Raw genomic sequence first — 23,466 nt, forward strand, 5'->3', positions numbered from 1 at the left:
TAATTCCACTGGCACCAGAAGAGGACTTAATCAAATCAGATTACAAGCAAACTTACTTCAACACACTCACAGCCTCATAAGTAGTAAATTAATATCTGTTATTATTTATGCATTATATTGAAGTCTAAAGCCCTACTAGAGGACTTGAGCCCGTAAGCTTCACTGGCTTTTTTATTGTAATAGCAAGGGAATTGTTTTAGAAATATTTTTCATTTGTGTCACATTAAAATCAACTCAAACTTATTGACTGAATCCAGTTAAAAATTGAGGCTAGAAGTATGTTGGTGACCGTTAAAGTTATAGGGGCAATTCCATGGAGTTTTGGTTCCAATACCAGGAGATAGTACAATGGAAAGTTGATACCACAATGCCCATGTATAATACTTGTGACCAATGAGAAATGTCTCTTCTGGGTTATTTTAGAATGGGGCATAGTTTGAAAGAAACTGAGCCCCCTAACCATGACAGATAAAATAAATATGTGATGGTAATTAGCTGATGAATCATACTTGTAATGTAACATGATCTGACCAAATTTGTTCAGTTTGGCTAGGTTTCAGTACATATAAACGTCATTGATTGTTGGCAACACAGTGTTAACAATCTTCAGAGTAACTGAAGATCTTTCTGTAAGCAGGCAATAATGTTTCTGATCACCCACTATTAGTTTATCACCATTGCAGTAGCATGTGTTTGTGGGTGGAATTACAGCAATAAAGGTATGATTATCTAGAATTATTTTGTTACAGGAGCAGAGATGTAAGCCCTAGTGGTCGTGCAGTAAGAATGCATTTAATTCCATAATAGAAAGCTAACATACCTCTTTACTAATTTCAGTTAAAAATATAGATATCGGTATAAAGTATTATAAAATGTTGAAAGTGTTTTTTCATCCTCAATGCTGGAATCAATATTTCTATACTTACAAAAATAGCCCTGACAAACACTATGAAGATATTAATAAAAAGGAAGCTGATACGAAGTTTTTAATTTCATTAATCATGAAATTATGTATCACGCTCCAGATTCACGGTCAAGTGAAGAGAGAATTCAAACCCATGGGAATGGGAGTAGTGAGAGCAACAAATGACATGAATATCATGGTGCAGTGTTCTGCCAGAGTGTATGCAGTGGCCACCATGAATCGGGAAGAGAGGTAGACCTGGGATTAAAGGGGGTATAAGAAGTACATCATGCAGGTCTCAAAACTTAACACAGAATTCTCTTCCTTGGAACAGTTGAGGAGCAACTCCCAAGCTTAGGCTAACCAAGCAGATTTGCTTGAGTTATTGGTACAGAAAGTTAATCAGCAGAACTCCTGATGGTGGAGGTTAGATTTCAAGCCACCAACTTTTCTGTTTCCCATTATATATTTGGAGCTATTTCCCATTCTGTTTCCCATTATATATTTGGAGCTATTTTGCCCAATATTTGATTTGACCAGAGTTTGAATAGGTAGTAGAGACTTTGACTGGATCACTTGGTTTCCTAAAACTCAGATTTTTGGGCTTCTGATAGCAAAGGAGCATGGCTATAAGGCCAGTTGGTACTATTGAGTGAAGGAAGGGAAATGGGGTAGGAATATGTGCTGTATTATCTGTACTATGCCTAGACTATGGAGGATTGTATTAGGGAATGTCTGCACTGTGGGGAATTGGGAGGGGGAGTGGGGAATGGGGGAACTGTTGAGCAATGGCAGGAGGAGTTGCTGAATGTTGTGTTTGTCATATGGGATATTCGTACTGTGCAGATTTGAATCAAGGAATCTGAGTGCCATGGGGGAATTGTACATTACTGGGGGGAATTGCTTAATGGTGTGTTTGTGTTATGGGATAGCTGTGTCATGAGGACTTGTCTGAGGGCTGTCTCTGTACTACAAGGGGGGCTGTGCATTGTGAGGTAGGGATGGCTGCATGATGGAGTGTTCGTGAAATGGGATAGTTGCACTATGTGTATTCTGTACTATGGGGTGTTGGTGTTTTGGGGTGATCATTGAGCAGGGTGTACTGTGGAGGATAGAATGGGATTGTATCATTGGTTATACTTCCATTGTGATGTGTTTTTATCTGGAAGCATTTGTACTAAAGGAAATATTACCATGAGGGTTTAGTGTCATGGAATGTTTATATACCATAGGGTGTTTATGCTATGGAATGTCTGTATGGGGGGCAGGGGGCGGGGGTTGTACAGTTGGATAGCTGGGCTAAAAACTGGGAGGTAGTTGCAATGGAGGGGTCTTCTTAAGTGAAGAATGGGGTTTGTACTATTGTACTTTCATACAATGGAGAAGAAATTCTCATACTGGCTAACTGTTCTATGAGTATTTGTGCTTTGGAGTGTCTTTATTACACTTATACCACACAGAGTTTGTACAGTTGTCTGTTTTATTATAAGATATTTCTGCATTTGGGTATCCCTGCAATAGAATCTTAATGCCATAGAACGGCATTGTAAAATGTCTGTACTATACGGAGTTTGTACTAAAGACTGGTGGGGGATTATTTACGATGTCTGTGCCTTCAGGTGCATGTGCAATGGTCTATTTGTGCCACAGGATGTCCGTGCTATGGAGCCTCTGTGCAAAGGGAATGTATTGTGGTTTGGGATGGTGGGGGCAGTGTATGTTATGTCTGGACAATTGGTTTGTAGAACAGGATATCTGCACAATGGACAGACTGACTTCAGAGCAGCTGCAAATTCTCAGCAGACTAAAATCTGGCACCCGCCTACTACAAATTAGGTTGATTTCTATCAACCAGCTTAGAATTACTGAAAACAAAAGCAAAATAGTCCAGATGTTGGACATCTGAAATAAAAACAGAAAACTCTGGAAATATTCTGCAGGTCAAGCAGCATCTGTGCAGAGAGAAGCAGAGTTAACATTTCAGGTCAATGATCTTTCATCACAACTGGGAAAAGTTACAGATGAAATAACCTTTAAGTTACATGGAAAGAGGGATGAGATTGTAGATGTACTTCTTCCAGTTTAATCTGCTACATTCAATTTTCATGGGGTGAACTATTCTACACTGGGAAAACTAAACAGGGATTGGGTGGCCACTTTCCAGAACACCTCCATTCATTTAGCAAGTTTTCAGTCGCTCTCACACTAACTCTCCCTCCCACACTCACTGCAATCCCTTTGTCTCCAGCTTCCTACACTGTACCAATGAAGCTTAACTATAAACTGAAGGAGTAGCACCTCAACCTCAGACTTGGTACATTAGAGTTTTCTGGATTTAACTTTAGTTAAACATCCATTCCAAAATTATAACTCATTTCCAACATTCAGTCTTATTCTCTCTTCTAATTTATGCTTCTTTCCAACCCCATTTGCCTCCTTCATTTTACACCTCCCCAAACATACCATTTGTTGCTTACTAGCCTTTGGTTCCCTCTTTTCAGCCAGCATGGACATCACTTGTTACATCTAATCTCTTCTGGTCCCCATCCTACCACATGATTTTCCTTCTGTTCTCTCTGCCTCTCTCCTTTTGTGTCCCCAGAGCTCCAATCCCAATCCCAATCAATGACCTCTCCTTATATCCCCTCAGCCTGCCCACACTACTACCACTGCCACCTTCAGGAAAAGTGAACAGGAGTAGGCTTGCCTCGAATGCCCCTCTCCATAGTTCTGGTGCCAAACTTCTATCAGAAATGGCCCCTTCATTCGGACCTTGTGGTTGATTTCTCTCAAATTATAACTGCGGCACATCAGTGCTTTCAGGAGATGGGAGACAAAATCTGAAAGAAAAATAACACCATATTATCTTCCTTGGCTTTGACTTGATTAATTTACTTCAATGATCTTTTAGGTCATGGAGATATCAAGGTATAAGACTGACAAATAGATTGAGAAATAGGTTCATGTGGCAACATAGTAAATCAAAAGTATTATCTCTATTGAAACCTAGATTGTACCTACATGTGGTGTCTGGAAGGTGCTTTTGTATTGCTGCTGGCATAAATAAAGAAACAGAGGCAGAACCATAAGCAGAATGTTCTTTATTGAAGGCGGTAGCTCTCAGCTAAACTGCAGTGCCTGGCACAACAATGTGTCAAGAGTCATACCAAGTGATACACTATGGTTCAAAGCATGAAGGTTCAATCCCTCACTTGTACTTGGTTGGCCAAAAATAATGGTGGCACATCTGCAACTAACTTGTGTTAAGGCATGAGGGGAAACGTAATGCTGGAGTTCTTCCTTCCAGATTAGAGTCCAATGACTATTACTGAGAATCAAGACAGATTATGGGATGCTCAAGGATTGTGATGCATCCTGCAGTTAAATAGCCTGACACCCACTACCTAGGCTCACATACAATGTATAACCATGTAGAGATGCTTAATGGTGAAAACTTAATGAATCACTGCCTTGGGGGTAGCAGAGGGAAAACTTCAGCCATTATTGTACCCAGCTTCAAAAAACTACAGAGAATTCCATCTCTCCCCTTGGTGTTAAGTAATAACAGACACTGAACTGTTTGCTAAATTCTGAGGGAGCTGCAAGGAAGGAACTCTTCAATAAACATTTACAAATTAGTTAAAAATATAAATGCATCAAATCCCATGATCTTGCATCAGAAAAAAGACTCGGCAAAAAAAATCACAGTATTTGGCCCAATGTCAAAATAGTACAGACTGTACCATCTTCTCTCTGGAAGCCCCGTGCAGAAGTGATCAGACTCTGATGAATGATGGCACAGGCAGGGGAAGTGACTCACACGTACCATTTTTTTTTCTCTTCAGAGGAGTTTAGTGGAACAAGAAAGTGTGCCAATTTTTTTTGTGGTTTAGCTGAATCGAATAGAAACATCAGACTTTAATAGATTTAAATGCAGCTGCCCTGAAACTGCCAGTCTCATCTTGTTATGAAAACTCTGTAGTACCAACTGTCCACTGTTTTAAAGATGATTTGAATAGGGATTTTGCAGCAATGAAGAACAGATTTTACTCATAATAATTCCTGAGTTATTGTGAAGGCTTGTGAAGAAGAATGACTGAAGCTGTTAGCTGTTAACAGTGAGCACTGAACTAATCCAGGGAACAGCTGGACTCCCAAGACTATCACTTTATTAATCATTTAGTCAGCTTGAATCCTCAATGCATTATTTCTTTGAGCAGCCTCATGCTCAATCATTAGAATCTTTGTTGTTCTTATACAGTCCGTGTGAGAGGAATTTAAGCAGTTCTGCTCTTCAGATTAGTTTCCTCCACATCGAACAGTCCCTTCGGAGAATGGTCTTCAGTCAGACGTCACAGCCAATCGCCCGGCTGCCCAGTCACTGTGCTGTGTTTAAAAAAAAAGGAGAGATGAAGCAGAGCTGGGAGGCAGCAGAGCTCAGAGCTGACTCACTTTAGGATCAATCTGCTTCTAACTTACAGCCGTGGCTCTGTCTGTATGCAGCAGCCTCTGTGTTGAAGAGTTCACTTTAAGTAGTCAACAACTAGTCACTGAGGAGAAGAATTAGAAGGAAAAATGGATTCAGAATCTGGAGAACTGAGTGAAGGGGATATGTCTCCAGGTAAGTTTTTTTTTATATCTAGGGAAAGGACTTTTCATGAAACTATTGAAACCTTTATTCGATGTGCGTACCTGTTATGTGGCACAAGATAACAATCAAATCTCCTTTAAATAAGCTTTTCCTTTTCAGTTTGCTTCATTAAGCAAAATGTATACCACTTGTGTTTCTAAAGTAACAGAAGAATATGCAGAAAAATGCACCCAGCTCCTTCAGAGGAAGCTTTAGAATGATGCTGTACTTCCTGTACAGTCTGTTATTTGTGCTTTTCATTTCTTAACTTGTGATTAGTATTGCACGCTGTCCTCCAGGAGTGTCTGTCAAATGAGCCAAAGACAGAGTCTGCACAAATTCATTGGAAGTGGACCCAGTCAAGTACTTCTTAAAAAATATTTTTTGTACTTTTCATTTCACAAATGGGAAGAGTTCCAAATTCAGCAGGATTTATTTCCGTTTCACTGCTATTGAATTCACTTATGCAAGGGATAAAAGACAAAACCTGTTTCACATCTGCATTAAACGGTTCTTATTTTTGTAGTTCAGGCCAAGTTTCCCCAAAGGGGCTCTCAATTCACAGTGTAGTTTTAGAACAAAATATCGCTACGGGCAAGCAAGTTGATCTGTTTATTGCTGAACAGTAATGGGGTGGACAGGAGGTGGAGGGGAGGGTGGGGTAGAGGTGCAGGTGTTAGGTGTAGGGTCGGGGCACTTGAGTAAGCAGCCAGGAAATACTCTGAGCTTATACCATTTTTGTTAAGCAAGCAACAAATGTTGGAAACTTTTCCACTCCACATCAATATCTATCTTAAAACGTGTTAATTCCTTTTGGAAAATACCAGGATTTCCGGCCTTTGTGTTAATGAGCAAATATTTCTGAAATTAACACTTGCCTTACCAGATTGACAATCTCATTTTTATTTGTTTGAATCATCTCTCCTGATTCATGATAAAAATGTTCATTGTGCAACCTTAAGTCCACAGTAAATAAACTCTGATCTCCTTGATACCAGATTTACACCAGCTGGAAATCAGTGACAACACTAGCTGGTGTGAACAGACCGACGTGAGTCAACTGTCACTTCCTGCCACACAGGAAACGATGATGGCTGTGATTGTGCACTCCCAGCAAGGGGGAGAAAGCTTGGCACACTTACATCCCTTTTTTACTTTTTGCTTGGCTGCCGAACTCTTGCTGATTAATCCAAGTTCATTGGTGCTGTAAGTTCAGGGAACTTATTTTAGAATCATAGAGTTGTACAGCACATACAGGGGCCCTTCAGCCCACAACATCCATGCTGACCTATTTGCCCATCTGCACTAATCCCATTTGCCCACATTAGGACATTACTGCCGTTGCAAAAATTACTGCCACAAAACTACAAATTCTGCCCCAAAACAACAGATTTCACAACATGCGTCAGTGATAATAAACCTGATTCTGATTAGGACTGTATCCTTCTATGCCTTGCCTATGTAAATGCCTATCTAAATGTCTCTTAAACTGATTCCACCAGCTCCTCTAGCAGCGAGTTCTAGATATCAATGTGTATGAAACATTTCACTCAAATCCCCTTTAAAACTCCTTCCTCTCACCTTAACCCTATGTCTTCTTGTTTTTAATACCTGTCCCAGGCGAAAAGACTGACTATCTATCCTATCTATGCCTCTTATAATTTTTTATACCTCTATCAGGTCACCCCTCCACTTTGGCTTCAGGGAAAACAAGCGCAGCCCATCCAATCTCTCCCCATAACTAAAATCCTCTAATCCAGGCAACATCCTGGTGAATCTCCTCTGCACCCTTTCCAGCATAGCCTCTTCTTTCCTATAGTGTGGCAACCAGAGCTGCACACAATACGGCAAGTGCGGTCTAACAAGGGTTAGACTGCAACATAATGTCCTAACTTTTATATTCTATGCCCCAGCCCATGAAGGAAAGCATGCCATATGCCTTCTTCACCAACCTATCTACATGTGTTGCCACTTTCAGGGAACTCTGGATTTAAACTCCAAGATACCTCTGTTAATCAACATTCCTTAGTGCCCTGTCATTTACTGTACATGTCCTACCCTGTTTGACTTCCTAAAACACATCACCTCACACTTGTTGGGATTAAATTCCATCTGCAAACGCTCCGCCCAACTTTCCATCTGACCTATGTCCTGCTGTAGCCTTAGACAACCTTTCTCACTATCCAGAACACCACTAACCTTCTTATCATCCACAAACTTACTAACGATACCTTCTACATTCACAGCCAAGTCATTACATATGAGAAAGAACAAGGCTCCCAGCACCGATTCCTTCAGTACACAACAGGTCACAGACTTCCAATCAGAAAATCATCCTTCCACCTCGACCCTCTGCCTCCTATCCTCAAGCCAATTTTGGAAATAATTTGCCATCTTGCCTTGGACCAGCCTACCATATGGAATTTTGTCAATGCATTCCTAACTTCTTTCTTAAGGTATCTCCTACAGACTCTATATTCCTTAAGAGACTCTCTCGATTCTAGTTGCTTATAACTGTCATATTCTTTTTTTTTCCCTGTTCAAACCTTCAATTTCCTTTGTCATTCAAGGATTCCTAATCTCGCCATCTTTGCCTTTCACCCTTACCAGAACACGTTAGTTCTGAACTCTTACTGGCTCCCTTTTAAAAGACTCTCACTTGTCAGCTGTCATTTTACCCACAAGCATCTACTCCCAATCTACTTTAGTCGAGTCCTTTCTTACCGTATTGAAATCAGCCACCCACAATTCAGTACCTTAGCTTGAGGACCAACCTTATCTCATCCCATAATGTGAGGGTTAGGAGTTGTGGGCATGCTATGTTGGCGCTGGAAGCATGGTGACACTTGCGGTCTGCACCCCAGAACATTCTACGCAAAAATGAGTGTGTATCGATGTACGTATGACGAATAAAGAAATCTTATCTTATGCCTTGAAACTTACAGAATTGTGTTTGCTATTCTCAATGTGTTTCCCAACCCACACTTCCACCACCTGGCCAGTTTCACTTCCTAAGATAATGTCGAGTACTGCCCCATCGCTTCTAGGACTATCTGCATACTGTCTCAAGACAACTTTCTTGGACGCACTAAGCAAATCCCACCCCATCTAAACTCCTTGCACTAAGGTAATCCCAGTCAGTATTGGGAAGTTAATATCCCCCACTACTATAATCCTATTACTCTTCCACCTTTCTGAAATTTGCTTATATATCTGTTCTTCTGTTTCCTGCTGACTATTGGGAGGCCCATTGTATAACCCCAGCAAAGTGACTGCCCCTCTCTTATTCCTAAATTCTACCTATATGGCTTTTTTAGACAAATACCCCCAGGATATCTGCTCTAAACATTGCCATTACATTCTCCCTGATCAGTAGTGCAACTTTCCTCTTATTTAACATTCCCCTGTGTCACGCCTGAAGCTTCTGTACCCCAAAACACTAAGCTGCCAGTCCTGCCCATCCCTCAACCCCATTTCCATGACTGCAATAATATCATAATTCCAAGTGCTGATCCATGCTCCTAGTTCATCTGACTTACCTGTGAGTCTCCTTGCATTAAAGTAAATGCAATCGTGTGCCAGCTCTGCCATGCTCCCCAACCTGCCTCTGTCTGCTCTTCCCACTGTACTTGCTAGATTTATCCTCTACCTTTTTCTCCCCACCTGCTGCACCGCTACAATGTTCTCCACCCTCCTGCGCAATTAGTTTCAACTCTCCTGAGTAAGGTGAACAAACCTCCCTGCAAGGATATTGTCCCCTTCCAGTTTAGGTGCAACCTGTCCTTCTTGTATACGTTCCACCTACCCCAGACAGGACCCCAATGATCCAAGTACCTAAAGCGTTCTCTGGTGCACCAGCTCTTTAGTGACATGTTCACCTGTCCTATCCTCTTATTTCTACCCTCACTAGTACGTGGAACAGAGAGTAATCCTGAGATTAGGAGCTGAGAGGTTTTGCTTTTCAACCTTCTGCCTAACATCCTAAACTCATGCTGCAGGGCCTTATCCCCCTTTCTACCTATATCTTTAGTACCAATGTGTACTACAATTCTGGCTGTTTTCCTCTTCCCCTTCAGAAGGTTCTGTACCCAATTTGAGACCTCCCTGACCCTGGCCCTAGGGAGGCAACAGACCATTCTGGAATCTTGCTCTCTGCCACAGAATTGCTTGTCTGTTCCCCCCACTAATGAATCCCCCAGTGTTACTGCTCGCCTGGACATTTCCCTCCCTGGCTCTGCATCAGAGCCAACCGTGGTGCCACAAACTTGGCTGCTGCTGCCACTTTCCTCTGAGAAGCCATCTCACTCAATAGTATGTAAAATGGTAAACTCGTTTGAGAGGGCATGACCATAGAGAACTCCAGCAGTACCCGTGCAGTGTTTCAGAACTCTGTTACAGGGTCCTGGATAAATACAAGCAATTTCTGTGACATGTTAGTGTAAAAATCACCAAGACCAATTTCAGCTCCAGCAATTCATAACACCCAGTCTAAATGTAAATGAGCTGCATACTAGTCAAACACATTTATATAGATATACATTTGGAGGCAGCGTGGTTACATAAAAGAGAGTTACCTAGGAATCAATCCACAGTTGGTAGCACTAAACTTGTTGTACAAATGCGTCAATGAGTTGTACCCTACCTACGTAATTCATTCCAATGACTTCATAATTTGTTTAGATGCTGACTAAACTCTGCTGTCGATGCCACTTGAGTTGTGAAACAGTATCTTTGAAGTGGTCTCCTTCCGTCACAGTTCCGAAAGGTTAAATAAGCGCGGCTGGTATCACTCGGTGCTACCAGTTTCTGCCAGTTCTTTTACCTCCTTCCTGTCATCGGGAAGATAAAATTAAACAGAAGGAAGAATTATATTTGCATAATGCTCTTTCCAAATTCAGGATCGTCCAAAGCATCTTGCAGCCAATGAATTATCTTTCAAGTGTAGTCACAGTTATTCTTCTACTGAGGCAGTCTCTTGGGATTGAGGATGACTTACTTCCATTCCAGTTCTGTGGTTCTGAGGTGGCTGATGAAGCCAATATGGGAACGGCAGACCCTTCCGCAGGTGGGAAATAGGTGCCTGAAGGGGTGGGCAGGTGGGTCACTGTCATAATATGGCAAATGCGGCAGCCAATTACTGCACAGCAAGCTCCCACAGACACCATAGAGTCACTGAGCACTACAGTACAGAAACAGGCCCTTCGACCCATCTAGTCCATGCCAGCCTGGTTTTCTGTCTAGTCCCATCTACCTGCACCTGGACCATAGCCCTCCATACCCTCTCTCATTCATGTACCTATCCAAACTTCTTTTAAATGTTACAATTGAACCCGCATCCACCACTTCCACTGGCAGCTCGTTCTACACTCACACCATCCTCTGAGTGAAGATTCACTCAGTTTCCCCTTAATATTTCACCTTTCACCCTAAATCTATGACCTCTAGTTCTAGTCTCACCCAACCAGAGGGGAAAAGGCCTGCATGCATTCACCCTATCTATACCCCTCATAATTTTGTGTACTTGTTTGTATAATTTTCTATACACAGCGTGATAACAAGCAGATAATCTGCTTTGATGATGTTGGTTGACTGAGGGCAGTGGGGAAAAGAGACAAGTTGTGGAATGGGATCTTTCACATCCACCAGAGAAGGTGCTACATACAATTAGCTGGAGGAACTCAGCAGGTTGGGCAGCATCTGTGGGGGTAAGGAATTGTCGACATTTTGAATCGAAACCCTGCATCAGGACTGGGCTTTGACCCGAAACGTCGACAATTCCTTTCCCCTCCGCGGATGTCACTCAACCTGTTGAGTTCTTCCAGAAAATTGATTGTTGCTCCAGATTCCAGCATCTGCAGTCTCTTGTGTCCCCAGGAAAGGGGCTAGTCTAGCATCCCACCTGAAAGATGGCACCTTCATCGTCAGTTTTGGAATGCAACTTTGGCGTTGATGCTGAGGTCCAGTCTCCAGGGTAAGAGGAACCCACAAGTTACTGAGTCGGAACCAAGGGTGCTTTCACTGAGCTGCAGCTGATGGCTGATACGAGGGAGCAATTGACAGCACCACTACGGAACAAACTCACATGCAAAATAAGCACCTTTCTTTTGATGCTGCACTGTTGCAGGTTCTGAATCCATCCTGTAGTGTAAATAGGAGGAATTGAGAAATACCAACCTTACCCCTCCCCAGGCAGATTGACACTACAGGCAGTAGGATGACTTTTCCTCGAATTTGCTAACTCGATCGTTAAACCAAAAGTTACTCCACATATAAAACAGCAACAAAAACAACATATTGTGTTTACATGCCACATTTAACTTAGCAAAGTTTCCCTACATTTCTCAGAAACATAACCATAAGTTCAACACTGAGGCACAGATGGAGATGTTAGGTGAAGGAAGGTGGTTTTGAGAGTGGATTAAGGGATTGAGTTGAGGAGGAAGAGCAGAGAGTTTTAAGGAGGGAATTCCAGAACTTAGAGTCTTGACCTCAGAAGACACGGCTGCCAAAGGTGGAGTAATTGAATTGAGACATGATCATGGGGCCTGAACTGGAGGAATACAGATACCATATTGTGGCAGTGTTACTAACTAATAATTTCTGGGTCTAGTCTCATGATTCTAGACATGAAATCAAATCCCACCATGGTAATTAGAGAACTTAAATTCATTTGTATTTAGAATTAAAAGCAAGCATGAAATTACTAGATTGTTGTAAAGGCCCACGTGGTTTGTCCAACTCCCTTTGGAAAGGAGATCTGGTGACCCTATCTGGTCGGGCCTATGTGTGACTCCAGATCCACACCAGCTTGTTGATTCTTAACTACCCTTTGGAATAGCCGTGCAAACCATTTAGTTCAAGGACAATTAGGAACGATGGCGGTCAATAATGCAAATCCCATGAATGAATATTTTTACAAAATCTCAAAAATTAAGGTTGGAGGAGGTTACAAATGATAAGGAGAGGTGAGTTCCTGGAGAAACTTGGAATCAAAGATGAGAATTTAAAGTTAATCCATCAATTAAATAGGAGCCAGTAAGAACAGAGGTGAGGGGTGAATGGGCTGGTGTGAGGGAGGACACAGGCAACACATTTTTGGATGACCTCAAACCTTTAGCATAGTCTGGCCTAGATGTAACAGGGAGGTTTCAACAGCAGGTGAACAGATAGGAACAGAACTGGTGAAGTTTTGGAGGTGGCACAGATATCTAGCCTGAGGTCCCTCTTGGGGTCAGAGGACAAATGGCCTTGTTCAACTTCAGATACGCCCTGGTGAGGGGATGGGAGGTGGTGGTTATGGAATGAAGTTTGTGATGGAGGTCAATGACAATGCTCTCATTCTACTTCAACATTCAACTGGAGAAAACTTCTGCCCCTCTAGCACTGAATGCTGGCCAATTTCGAGACAGCGGAAGGGTTGATGGAAAAGATGGATGGCTGGGTTTTGTTAGTGAATATGAGGAAGCTGGAGTTGTGTCTTTTTATGATGTTGTGAGAGGAAGGCATAGATGAGAAATGGGAAATGCTTCCCAAATTAATACGGCAGGATTGGGAAGAGAAACAAACCCCTGTAGATGGTTTTAAGGCTACAGCTGGATAGACAAGAATGGAACCGAATATCCATGGTGCCACCTCACCAAATTACATTCTGCCAAAGGCTGCAGACAAGTTGAGAAAGACAGGACAGAATAGCTAAGCTCTTCACATGATATAGGATGTAATTTGTAATTTTAATTAAAGGTACTTTGGTACTGTGGCAGGGTGGAAACCTAACTGGTCGGATTCAAAAAAGTAATCTCAGGAAAGATTGGGGTACATTTGGGAAATAGGGAAATGGAATGAATAGCAGATATCAAACAATAGGAACAGTCAGACCGCACTATGAATGGGCTCAACAGCCTCCAATGTGTTGTATTGCACCTTAACACAAGCAGTTCATTGCTCGGATCACAGGTCAGCCACATGGTATTTTAGAAACATTAAACAAAAAATAAATTCCAGCGATGCATGGTGACTATAAACCATATGCCTTACTTCATTCAGTTTCCAAGGGATTTAAATGTTCATAAATAAACTGCTCTGTTTCAGTGGAAACATCTGGATATATTGCTTGGAACTGAATTGGGTTTATGAAAGTGTAATGCAGTGTAAATATTTTATGCATTATTAACTCATTTAAAGATATCTTGGAGAATTTTTGTGGTTAACCCTTGAAACATTTTTATTATGGCCAGAAGATAAGCAGTGAAGTAACAACTGTGTTAAGTTCAGATGAGGGAAGGCAGGCAGCATCCTTCCAGATGAACCCTGTGCACTTACTTAAAATAAAAACAAATAATGTTGAAATACCCAGAGGGTTAGGCAGCATCCATGGATGGAGAAACAGAGTTAACATTTTCACAGATGTTTTCTAATCCACTGTGTGTTTCTGGTTATTTCTGTTTTTATTTCAGATTTATAGCATCTGCTGTTTTTGATTTTCATTTCGTGTCCATTTGTTGCTCTATCTAATTTGCACTTAAATGTCTCCAAGGTTTTTATGTGTTTTCTGTCATAATCCATGTCTCCCAGTTTGATTATGTTGGTGGAATTCCTGCCTCTTGTGCTTGTTATTAAGTCCCATGTCAGAATCTAGACACACCAGCAGCGAATGCTATATTGTCAGTGGTGCTGTGATTGGGTGTATGTTCAACTTAGGTCTTGTTCAGATGTGGAGTAAAAGATGTTTTTTATTTTTCAACCAAGGCATGAGGATTAAGTTGCCAATAAAATGGTCTTTTTTTAATGTGAGTTTATTTTGGTGATACTGTCAACTGAGTGTGACATCTGCCTAGACTTACCTGTACAAAACAGGTAAAGATCACAATTTGAAGAATGACTTTGCCAAACTCCAGTATTGATGATGAACAGCCTCTTCATGCATTTGTTTACTAAGCTGCTCTGTTATCAAAGTGATGGGGGAGTCCGAGATCAGCTCCATCTAAAAGCTGCATTTTTAACACAACAACCCAGAAAGCAAAAGATTTCACAACATTGTGACATGGAGTCAAATCACCCATTCTGCTTACAGGCCTGAAGCCAGATTCTCTTAGGCTATTGAATATTTGAGTGCCCGAGTGAAAGAACCACTATTGTTATATATCACTGTATATTTCAACAGTCAGTGCCAGCATGAATTTTCAAACACATAATTACAATGTTTGTTCACCAGGCTTCTGACCTTTATCATTTCCAATTTGGGTAATGCACCATACAATAGGAACATAGAATAGAAAGGATAAAGCAACTCTTACAGTATACTACCTAAGCATCAGTGAGATACCTATTCTATTTGGTTACTTGATGAGTTTTCACAGTGATCAACAGACGAGGGCATGTATTCTGCTTTTAGCACCCAATGTGAGGATGAAGTGTTTCCTTGTCCAGTCCATTGTAGTTAGAAAACATATAAGTCTCCTAATTTGCCCCACCAACGTGCCTTCTCATAAAGATCAGAACAATACTTCCCTTCTAACTACACCGATGTTATTCTATTTTCAATAGTAATTATTTCTCTTTTAGGAAGAATGGCAGTTAAAGGCTGAATTATGGTCTTGTAGACCAGTGCCCACAAGAATCTTGGTTTATTGCATCTTGCTTTATATTAAGCCTAATTGCAGTAAAAGAGAAGAGATGTCCATTCTCTTCAATTTGTTTGTAGTTGACATGAAAGGATAAGAATGGACCACTGCAGGTCCATTCCCAGGTTAGGACAGGGTTCTGTTCCTGAGAAGTGTTGGTAAATCGAACTGTTCAGAAGTTGGAAATGAACAACAACCGTGTCTGGGAGAGAATCACAGACACGGCAGTGACGGGGGAGCAAGGAGGTGCAGGAAGAGTGGCCGCCAGCTGGCCTCACTGACTCAGTGAGCGAGCGAGTGAATCTGCTCAGTTCTCCCAGCTCTGCCCGGGTCGACCCAAACCCCAATTGTTGTGGTTGGGGGCGATGGGGTAGAGTGAGGGAGGGGGGGGAAGTGGTAGGGATTGATGGAATGCAGAAATACCCCGTTTCCACCCAGCAGAAGGTACCTGCATCCCCGCTGCAGCTGGCAAATCCATCCCGCCGGTCTCCCAAACGCTCGTTCACATGTACGGGCTGTCCGTAAGCTGGCCGTTTGTAACCCCGGGATGGCCTGCGCTTATCCCACAAAACATAAGAATTTCATAACAGCATAAAGTAGTTTTTCTCTAGACAATAGTGGCATCACTGCAGTGACTGTGGCTGTAGACCATTGCCTCACCCTACCCTTCAAATATATTTCTCTCAAAACTACCTCCATGTGTTTTTGAATTCCTAAATATAATTTAGAGTCATACAGCATAGAAACAGGCTCTTCAGGCCACTAAGTCCATAAACCATCAAGCAGCCATTAACACTAAACTAATGTTTTTATTCTCCCCACATTCCCATTAACTCCCTCTAGATTCTCCCACTCACCTACACACTAGGGACAATTTATAGTGGCCAGTTAACCCACCAACCCACACACCTTTGGGATACGGGAGGAAACTGGAGGACCCAGGGGAAACTCATGCATTCACAGGGAGAATGTGCAAACTGCACACAGACAGCACCAGAGATCTGAACCGAACCCAGATCACTGGAGCTGTGAGGCAGCGGCTCCACCATCTGCACCATTGTGCCACCCCTAGGAGGAACTTACAGGGAGCAATGCGCTGATACCTTTATCACAGTTTGTTATTCCAATCTTCCTTTGCTGATGGTCTATTTCAGAAAGAAAAATTGAATTCCTCTTTTCCAATGCAGTCATTAATTTGAAATGTTGATCATTGTTTAGAAAGCCACCAGCTCATTATGCTCTTTACTTGCTTCTAATTTATTTGTTGCTGTTCTGCTTAATGGTTGAAGATATATTCTACTTGTGTTCTTTGTTAGTGCCTCATCAATTTTCTTATATTTCATGGTACAGATTAATGGATCACCCTGTCCTGTTCATTCCCCAAGCATTTAATTATTGCCCTACTTATTCTAGGATATAGGTACAGCATAGTTTAACTGAAGACTGTCCCATTTGTATTATTCCCCTGCTCCTGAAGTATTCACGGTGTCTTAGAAAGGTAAAAAAAACATTTATCATAAACCTTTTCTCAACCTATGCTCTGATCTTCCTCTCTAATATTTCAGCACTCGATATGGTGAATATTGCTGAGGTTTTTTTTTCCTTTGAGGTTCTCTCATTCGCACTTGGAAACTTCCTCTGGAGCTTGCTATCCTACCTCTGCCTACACCATTGGTTCATGCACAAGCTTCAGTCTGCAGTTATTTGCCTTCTCTCTGCTCATATACGTTCCAAATTCTGGTTTATGAGAACAAAGGATGCAATTCAGAATTCACAGTTAATGCTTCGAGGAAACTCTTGTTTAACTGAGGAGTCCTTTATAAATATTTCTGTTATTTTCACTCTGTTCCAACCTGGATAACCACTCAGCACTTGACTCGTTCTGAATTTTCCTTTATTGGTCACTTACAACATAAAGAATTTATTAGACTGATCCACAACTTGTGAGAGTGGGACATTTCACCAGAATTTGCCTGATTCCTTGAACTGATTTTTGATCTGAGAGACTTAAGAAATTAGATTAACTTTCTAAAACTGGCAATTAAATGGAGCTTAGCTCATAAAAAGGCATTGCTAACTTGTACATAGAATTAGTTCAGGAAATTCCATTGCTCTGCAATTGTTAATTTGTAGATGGTGTCCAGAGATTCAGGAGTCTACCGAGGAGAATGATTTCTTGCTTGTAGCATGAAGCTTTGATGCGCCAAGAACACTCATTCACAACCTTAAATATTTACTGCTCCACCAGTGGCACATTGTGGCTGCAGTGCTTACCTTCAACAAGATTTATTATAGGCAACACTTTGGCAACACCTTCCAACCTTGTGACCCCCACCACCTAGAAGAGCAAGGCCTTATAAGAATGATGCTAACTCTGATGTCTCCAGACATTTTCCTGATTTGGAACTAACAATTCCATTAGGTGACCATCCTGTAACAGCCCTCCTTGACAGCAGAGTGGGAGGTCCATCAGTACAGACTGCAATACTTCAAGGAAGCAGCTCATCGGCACATTATCAAGACAAGTATGAATGGGCAGTGAACGCTGTCATTGTCAGCAACTCCTATATACCATGAATGAATAAATGACAGATATATATGTACTTTTTATCCACAGAAGGAAACTATTAAAAATTAAATTTGTCTAAAATACACTACATGGTATGGCATTGAGACATGTTATTTGTGATGATCCCAATTCAATAGAACATAGGTTCAGAAAATACTTCGTTTGCTGACTATTATCCATTGACTCTTATGTTGAAGAATACTTCTAAATACCAGATGAGGACAACATTTATTTCAGACAAGAATCAAATAGCTTACTGACATTCATTGACTATTTCATATAAAAACAATTACTATTTAAGGAAGACTATTAAAAAACTGAAGGCCTTTGTCATCACCCAGTTCTGCATTCTCATCTCCTTCCATGTGAGACAACTTAAATTCACACAGTTGGGTCATGGTAAAAGAATACCTCTGATCTTAGTAATACCTTGATTTTTGTTTGCTTTGTTTCACCGAGTGTTACACTAATTGTCGTTGTCTTTCAGCCCCATTCCTCTTTTTTTATTCACTTAAGTATTTGTATGACTTTAAAAGGAATTAAGTCAGACTCTCTTGGGTTCCAAAGTTGTCCAAATGCTTGACAGCTTTGGCAAAAGCTCAACCTTTAGAACTTGAACTGGGGAATAAATAGTCAACGTAATTTGGCTGAAATACTAAAAGAAGAATTAGTCAAACCTAATTCACTGGTCAAGAGCCAACTTTTCAATCTCCGCTTGAATTGAGTTTGGTTGATTGATTAAAAAAAATGTCTGAAAGGAAATTTAGAATTCTGGCTAAGAGACAATATAGCAGATTGTTAGATATTTTGCTTTTATTTTATATGAAAGCATTCATTTAAATTTTGTTGACTTCAGTAAAGCAAATTAGCATTGAGGAACTATTGAGCCTAACAGTGTAAAAGGTCCAAATTAAGACTTGCGAAGATAAGAGAAAGAGATTCTTAGTTAAAGTAAAAAAAGGTAACTTTTCTCAACAGCTATAAGAAGTTACATTTATAAGTCTGCTATAACGTGATGCTTTACTTCAAGGCTTTTCAAGTTAAAAAACAGCAGGATAAGGGAAAACAAAAGGGCGGGGGGGGGTGGGAACAGAGGGGAATGGTTACCATGTGAGCATCGATTTCTCTAACTTCCGGTAACCACACCTTTCTGTACCACCACCCCCCTTTTTGTTTTTCCTTATCCCACCAGCCCCATCACCCCTTCTCTTTCCCCTCCCCGCCCTCTCGATCTGCCCATCACCCACATATTCCTCCCTCCAGTTCTCCTTCTCACCTTCCTCCCTTCATTCCATAGTCCACTGTCCTCTCCTATCAGATTCCATCTTCTTTAGCCCTTTGTAACATCCACATATCACCTCCCAGCTTCTTGCATCATTCCCACTCTCCTCCTCCCCCATTTACTTATCTTCCCCCCTCACTGAAATCCACCTATCTCACACCAGCTCTTGCTCCACCCCCCCCCCCAACCCTTTATACTGGCTATCTCCCCTCTTTCTTTCCAGTCCTGATGAAAGGTCTCAACCTGAAACATCGACTGTCCATTTCCCTCCATAGATGCTGCCTGACCCGTTGAGTTCCTCCAGTATTTTGTATGTTACTTAGGTTAACAACTTGCTAAGAATTACATTCTCAATAATCATGTGCTTCAAGACACATCACTAATTGCAGATTATTACTGTGGAGAAGAGTAAGCAATATCTTCTTTTTCATTAAAAGAGAGAGATTCTCCCAAAATCACCAAAGTTATTTTAGATTTAACTGTACTTATTGCTTCACCCTCCAGACATATTTAGCTCTTCAGAACATTCCTCTCCCTGCCCTATGATATTGCTATTCACCAACATGTACCTCTGAATGACAGAAACAAATTAATTGATGTTAAAGTTTAGGGCAATTATTGCAGTAATTTGGTTATTGTTGGTGTTACTGGCCTTAAACAAAAAATGCAACTTTAGCCTCAGAATAATGCGAAGCGGTTCATGTTAACAAGTGGCAGTGAGTGTGACTTTGTTGAGATTACCTCACATGAGACCACCCCAAAGAGGAAACTGCTGATACTTCACATAAATTGCACTTATAAAGTTGATTTAACACCAAGATTTAAGCTATAAAGTAAAAGTCACATAACCAGTTGTAAAGCTTCTAATTCAAAACAACCAATATTAAAATAGCTATAAATATATACACCAATTTTTTTCCTGCAAGTTTTTAGCATATTGGGTCTAGAAACATGAACTGATTTGGATTTTCAAAACTCTAATTGCACCAAAATGTATTCTGTTTTTTTTGGAGGGGAGAAAGTTCCCACCATGAAGCACTAAACGTTTAGCATCTATCTTAAACACAATTCCAAAACATCTAAATAGTGTCAAAACTGCTCTGAAGAGGAAGACATTATTTTAATGATCCAAGAGTGAGGTTGGAGACAAAAGAATTAAAACGTAGTTTCCCAGATTTGTGCCACTTATCTGCAGCTTGCCACTTTCCAAGCTGGCTTCAGTCTCTGCACACACGTTCCAGCAGCAAAAGCCCATAATTAATAATTAATTAATGTGCCAGCTGCAAGCAGCTTGGAGACAACTGAGCATAATTGTTGCATGCAATCCAAAGTGTTGCCGAAAGATGTCAACTGATGAAGGTTTCCTCAACTTTTAATGATGGGCCTTTGTGACTGGAACTAAATATGTGACAAATGTAACCATTCTATTCTACAGTGCTAATCTGATGTTTTTTATTAGTGGTTGATATTGGGATTCCTATTGGAGACCTTCAATAATCTTTACCAAGCCTTGAGAATGGGATCCATCAGCCATATGAGGAGGTAGGATAAGGTAAATCCAAACTGGGGAGCAAATCTAATTGCATTCAAGGACACAGGGTATAAAATATGGGTCCTCGCCAGGTTATGACAGGGTTCTGTTCCTGTCAACTGTTTGCAATCAGAACAGTTCACAAGTTGGAAATGTGGCCGCAAACCAAATTCCCACAAGACAGAAGATACCTCTAGCCCCACAGCAGCCAGCAAATCCATCCTGCTGGTCTCCCAGATGCTCATTCGGATGTATAGGCTGTACATGAGTCAGGCATTCGTAAGCTGAGGAGGACCTGTACATTTCATGCATTCTGCACTTTCTGGGATCTAAAAGATATTCACTGGCAGTTTTAGTCAAATTTCTTTGATAATCATTTCTCCTGTTAGGAACGGAACTCAGTGGTTTTCCAGTTCTGCAAATCTGCCATTGTATTTCACTGGGATGTTCTGCACGTCTGTGGGGGGTAAGCTGGTAGAAAGGATTCTAAGGGATAGGATTCATGAACACCTAGAGAATCATGGACTGATTAGGGACAGCCAGCATGGCTTTGTGAAGGGAAGATCTTGCCTCACAAGCCTGATAGAGTTCTTTGAGGAGGTGACTAGGAAGATTGGTGAGGGTAGTGTGGTGGATGTGGTCTACATGGATTTTAGTAAGGCGTTTGAAAAGGTTCCTCATGGTAGGCTTCTTCAGAAGGTCAGAGGCCAAGGGATCCAGGGAAGCTTGGCTGTGTGGATTAGGAATTGGCTTGCATGTAGAAGGCAGAGGGTTGTGGTGGAAGGAGTGCCCTCGGATTGGAGGGCAGTGACTAGTGGTGTCCCGCAGGGATCGGTTCTGGGACCTCTACTTGTTGTGATATTTATAGATGACTTAGATGAGGGGGTGGAAGGCTGGGTTAGTAAGTTTGCGGATGACACTAAGATCGGCGGTGTTGTGGATAGTGTGGAGGGCTGTCGGAGCTTGCAGAGGGATGTTGATAGGATGCAGAGCTGGGCTGACAGGTGGCAGATGGAGTTCAATCCGGAGAAGTGTGAGGTGGTACACTTTGGAAGGACAAACTCCAGGGCAGAGTACAGGGTAAACGGCAAGGTACTTGGCAGTGTGGAGGAGCAGAGGGATCTGGGGGTTCATATTCACAGTTCATTGAAAGTTGCCTCACAGGTGGAAAGAGCTGTTAAGAAGGCCAATGGGATGTTGGCTTTCATAAATTGCGGGATTGAGTTTAAGAGCCGCGAAGTGATGATGCAGCTTTACAAAACTCTAGTTAGGCCACACTTGGAGTACTGTGTCCAGTTCTGGTTGCCTCATTATAGGAAGGATGTGGAGGCATTGGAGAGGGTGCAGAGGAGATTTACCAGGATGCTGCCTGGATTAGAGTGTATTGAATATGAGGAGAAGCTTAAGGTGCTAGGGCTTTATTCACTGGAAAGGAGGAGGATGAGAGGAGACATGATAGAGGTATATAAAATATTGAGAGGAATAGATAGAGTAGGCAGTCAGCACCTCCTTCCCAGGGCACCAATGCTCAAGACGAGAGGGCATGGCTTTAAGGTTATGGGTGTGAGGTTCAGGGGAGATGTCAGGGGGAGGTTTTTCACCCAGACAGTGGTTGGTGCATGAAATGCACTGCCTGGGGTGGTGGTGGAGGCAGATACATTGGACAGGTTCAAGAGCTTGTTGGATAGGCACATGGAGGAATGTGAGATAGAGGGATATGCAGGAGGAAGGAGTTAGGTAGTGTGAGGGTGGTTTGATGGATGGCACAACATGGTGGGCCGAAGGGCCTGTTTTGTGCTGTATGGTTCTATGGTTCTCCAGAGCTGACACTTCTTCTATTGGTTGAAGATTCTTTATATCAGACATTGTTAACTAATGCTTTGGGAATGGCCTATGTTTATCTCAGATAAAACAGTAATCTGTGCACAGGAACAAATGAGTTTAGCAGTCCTTGAATATGGAGGAATCAAAATTCATCCAGGCTTTGGAAAAGCAGTGGTGCCTCACACCTCAGTCTATCAGCAGTTGGGATTGAGTTCATGGTTTCTGCTCTCACCAGGTTGCCACTTCTGCCCATTCACCTTTAATGGGTGTCACTGTTTGGTGAGTGCAAGGTGGAAAATCCCATTTTCCATCTCTTGGTTGGCAGCTGATCACTTAGATCTGTGGTTCCCAAAGTAGCGCCACTTGGTAAACTATATGTCCTCACCCACTGCCCCCCATGCCCCTCCCCTTCCAAAAACACCTGATGCAGTCAAGGGCCTCGCCCCTTCTGGGCACAAAAGTACTGAAAGTTATGTTATTGGCTGATAACATAATGTTTGCTCTGGTAAAAATAATTGTTCATTAGCAAAATAGAAAATGAGTAACTTCCACTTCTCATCTGACCATTGACCTTAATGCTTGCACCATTCATTACAATGCTAATCTTATTAAGTCTTCTGTTTCCAACCTGCATTTCATCTCCTATCTCTTTGGCTTCTCAAAACTGAGATTTCCAATGATGCAGCAATAACTTCTCAAGAAATGTTGTATGCAGAGGATTGTTGCAGAGGAATTTTTAGTACAGGTGTCTAAGATTTTCCTTGTCATCAGTTTTACACCAGTGCTTCAACCCACTTGTTCAAATCATTGCATGGAACAGTGTCAATACACATCACTTCTGTTTGTTTTAAAGATCGTATGCCTGTAGCGTTTAGTTGTAGAACTATTACATTTATGGAATTATGGAAGGAAACAGCTGCACTATGCAAAGCAATTAGTTCCATTTAATTTGCAATTGAAAGCAAGATTCCAATTCTAACACAATGGATAATTTACATAAGATTTACATAAGAGCAAGATGAGTCACCAGACCATAGAGGTTCCTGAAACGAGGTAAGAGTGTTTAGAAGCAAAACACAAAGAAGCATCTGCTTTGAAGAAAATGT

The 23,466-nt window shown here is 41.5% G+C and overlaps 1 protein-coding gene across 2 annotated transcripts in view; it reads left to right on the forward strand.

The window, feature by feature from the left end:
• Positions 1-5,120: 5,120 nt before the first annotated feature.
• The window catches only part of tnfaip8l3 (tumor necrosis factor, alpha-induced protein 8-like 3), a 49,836-nt gene continuing 31,490 nt past the window's right edge, over positions 5,121-23,466 (forward strand). For both annotated transcript variants that reach the window (XM_052040532.1, XM_052040533.1), the window contains exon 1: positions 5,121-5,525. In XM_052040532.1, the coding sequence (XP_051896492.1) occupies positions 5,480-5,525 (46 nt within the window). In that variant the 5' untranslated portion in view covers positions 5,121-5,479. The remainder of the gene's footprint in view (positions 5,526-23,466) is intronic.

This window comes from Pristis pectinata, chromosome 28 (genome assembly GCF_009764475.1).
Source record: "Pristis pectinata isolate sPriPec2 chromosome 28, sPriPec2.1.pri, whole genome shotgun sequence".
NCBI classification, from domain to species: domain Eukaryota; kingdom Metazoa; phylum Chordata; class Chondrichthyes; order Rhinopristiformes; family Pristidae; genus Pristis; species Pristis pectinata.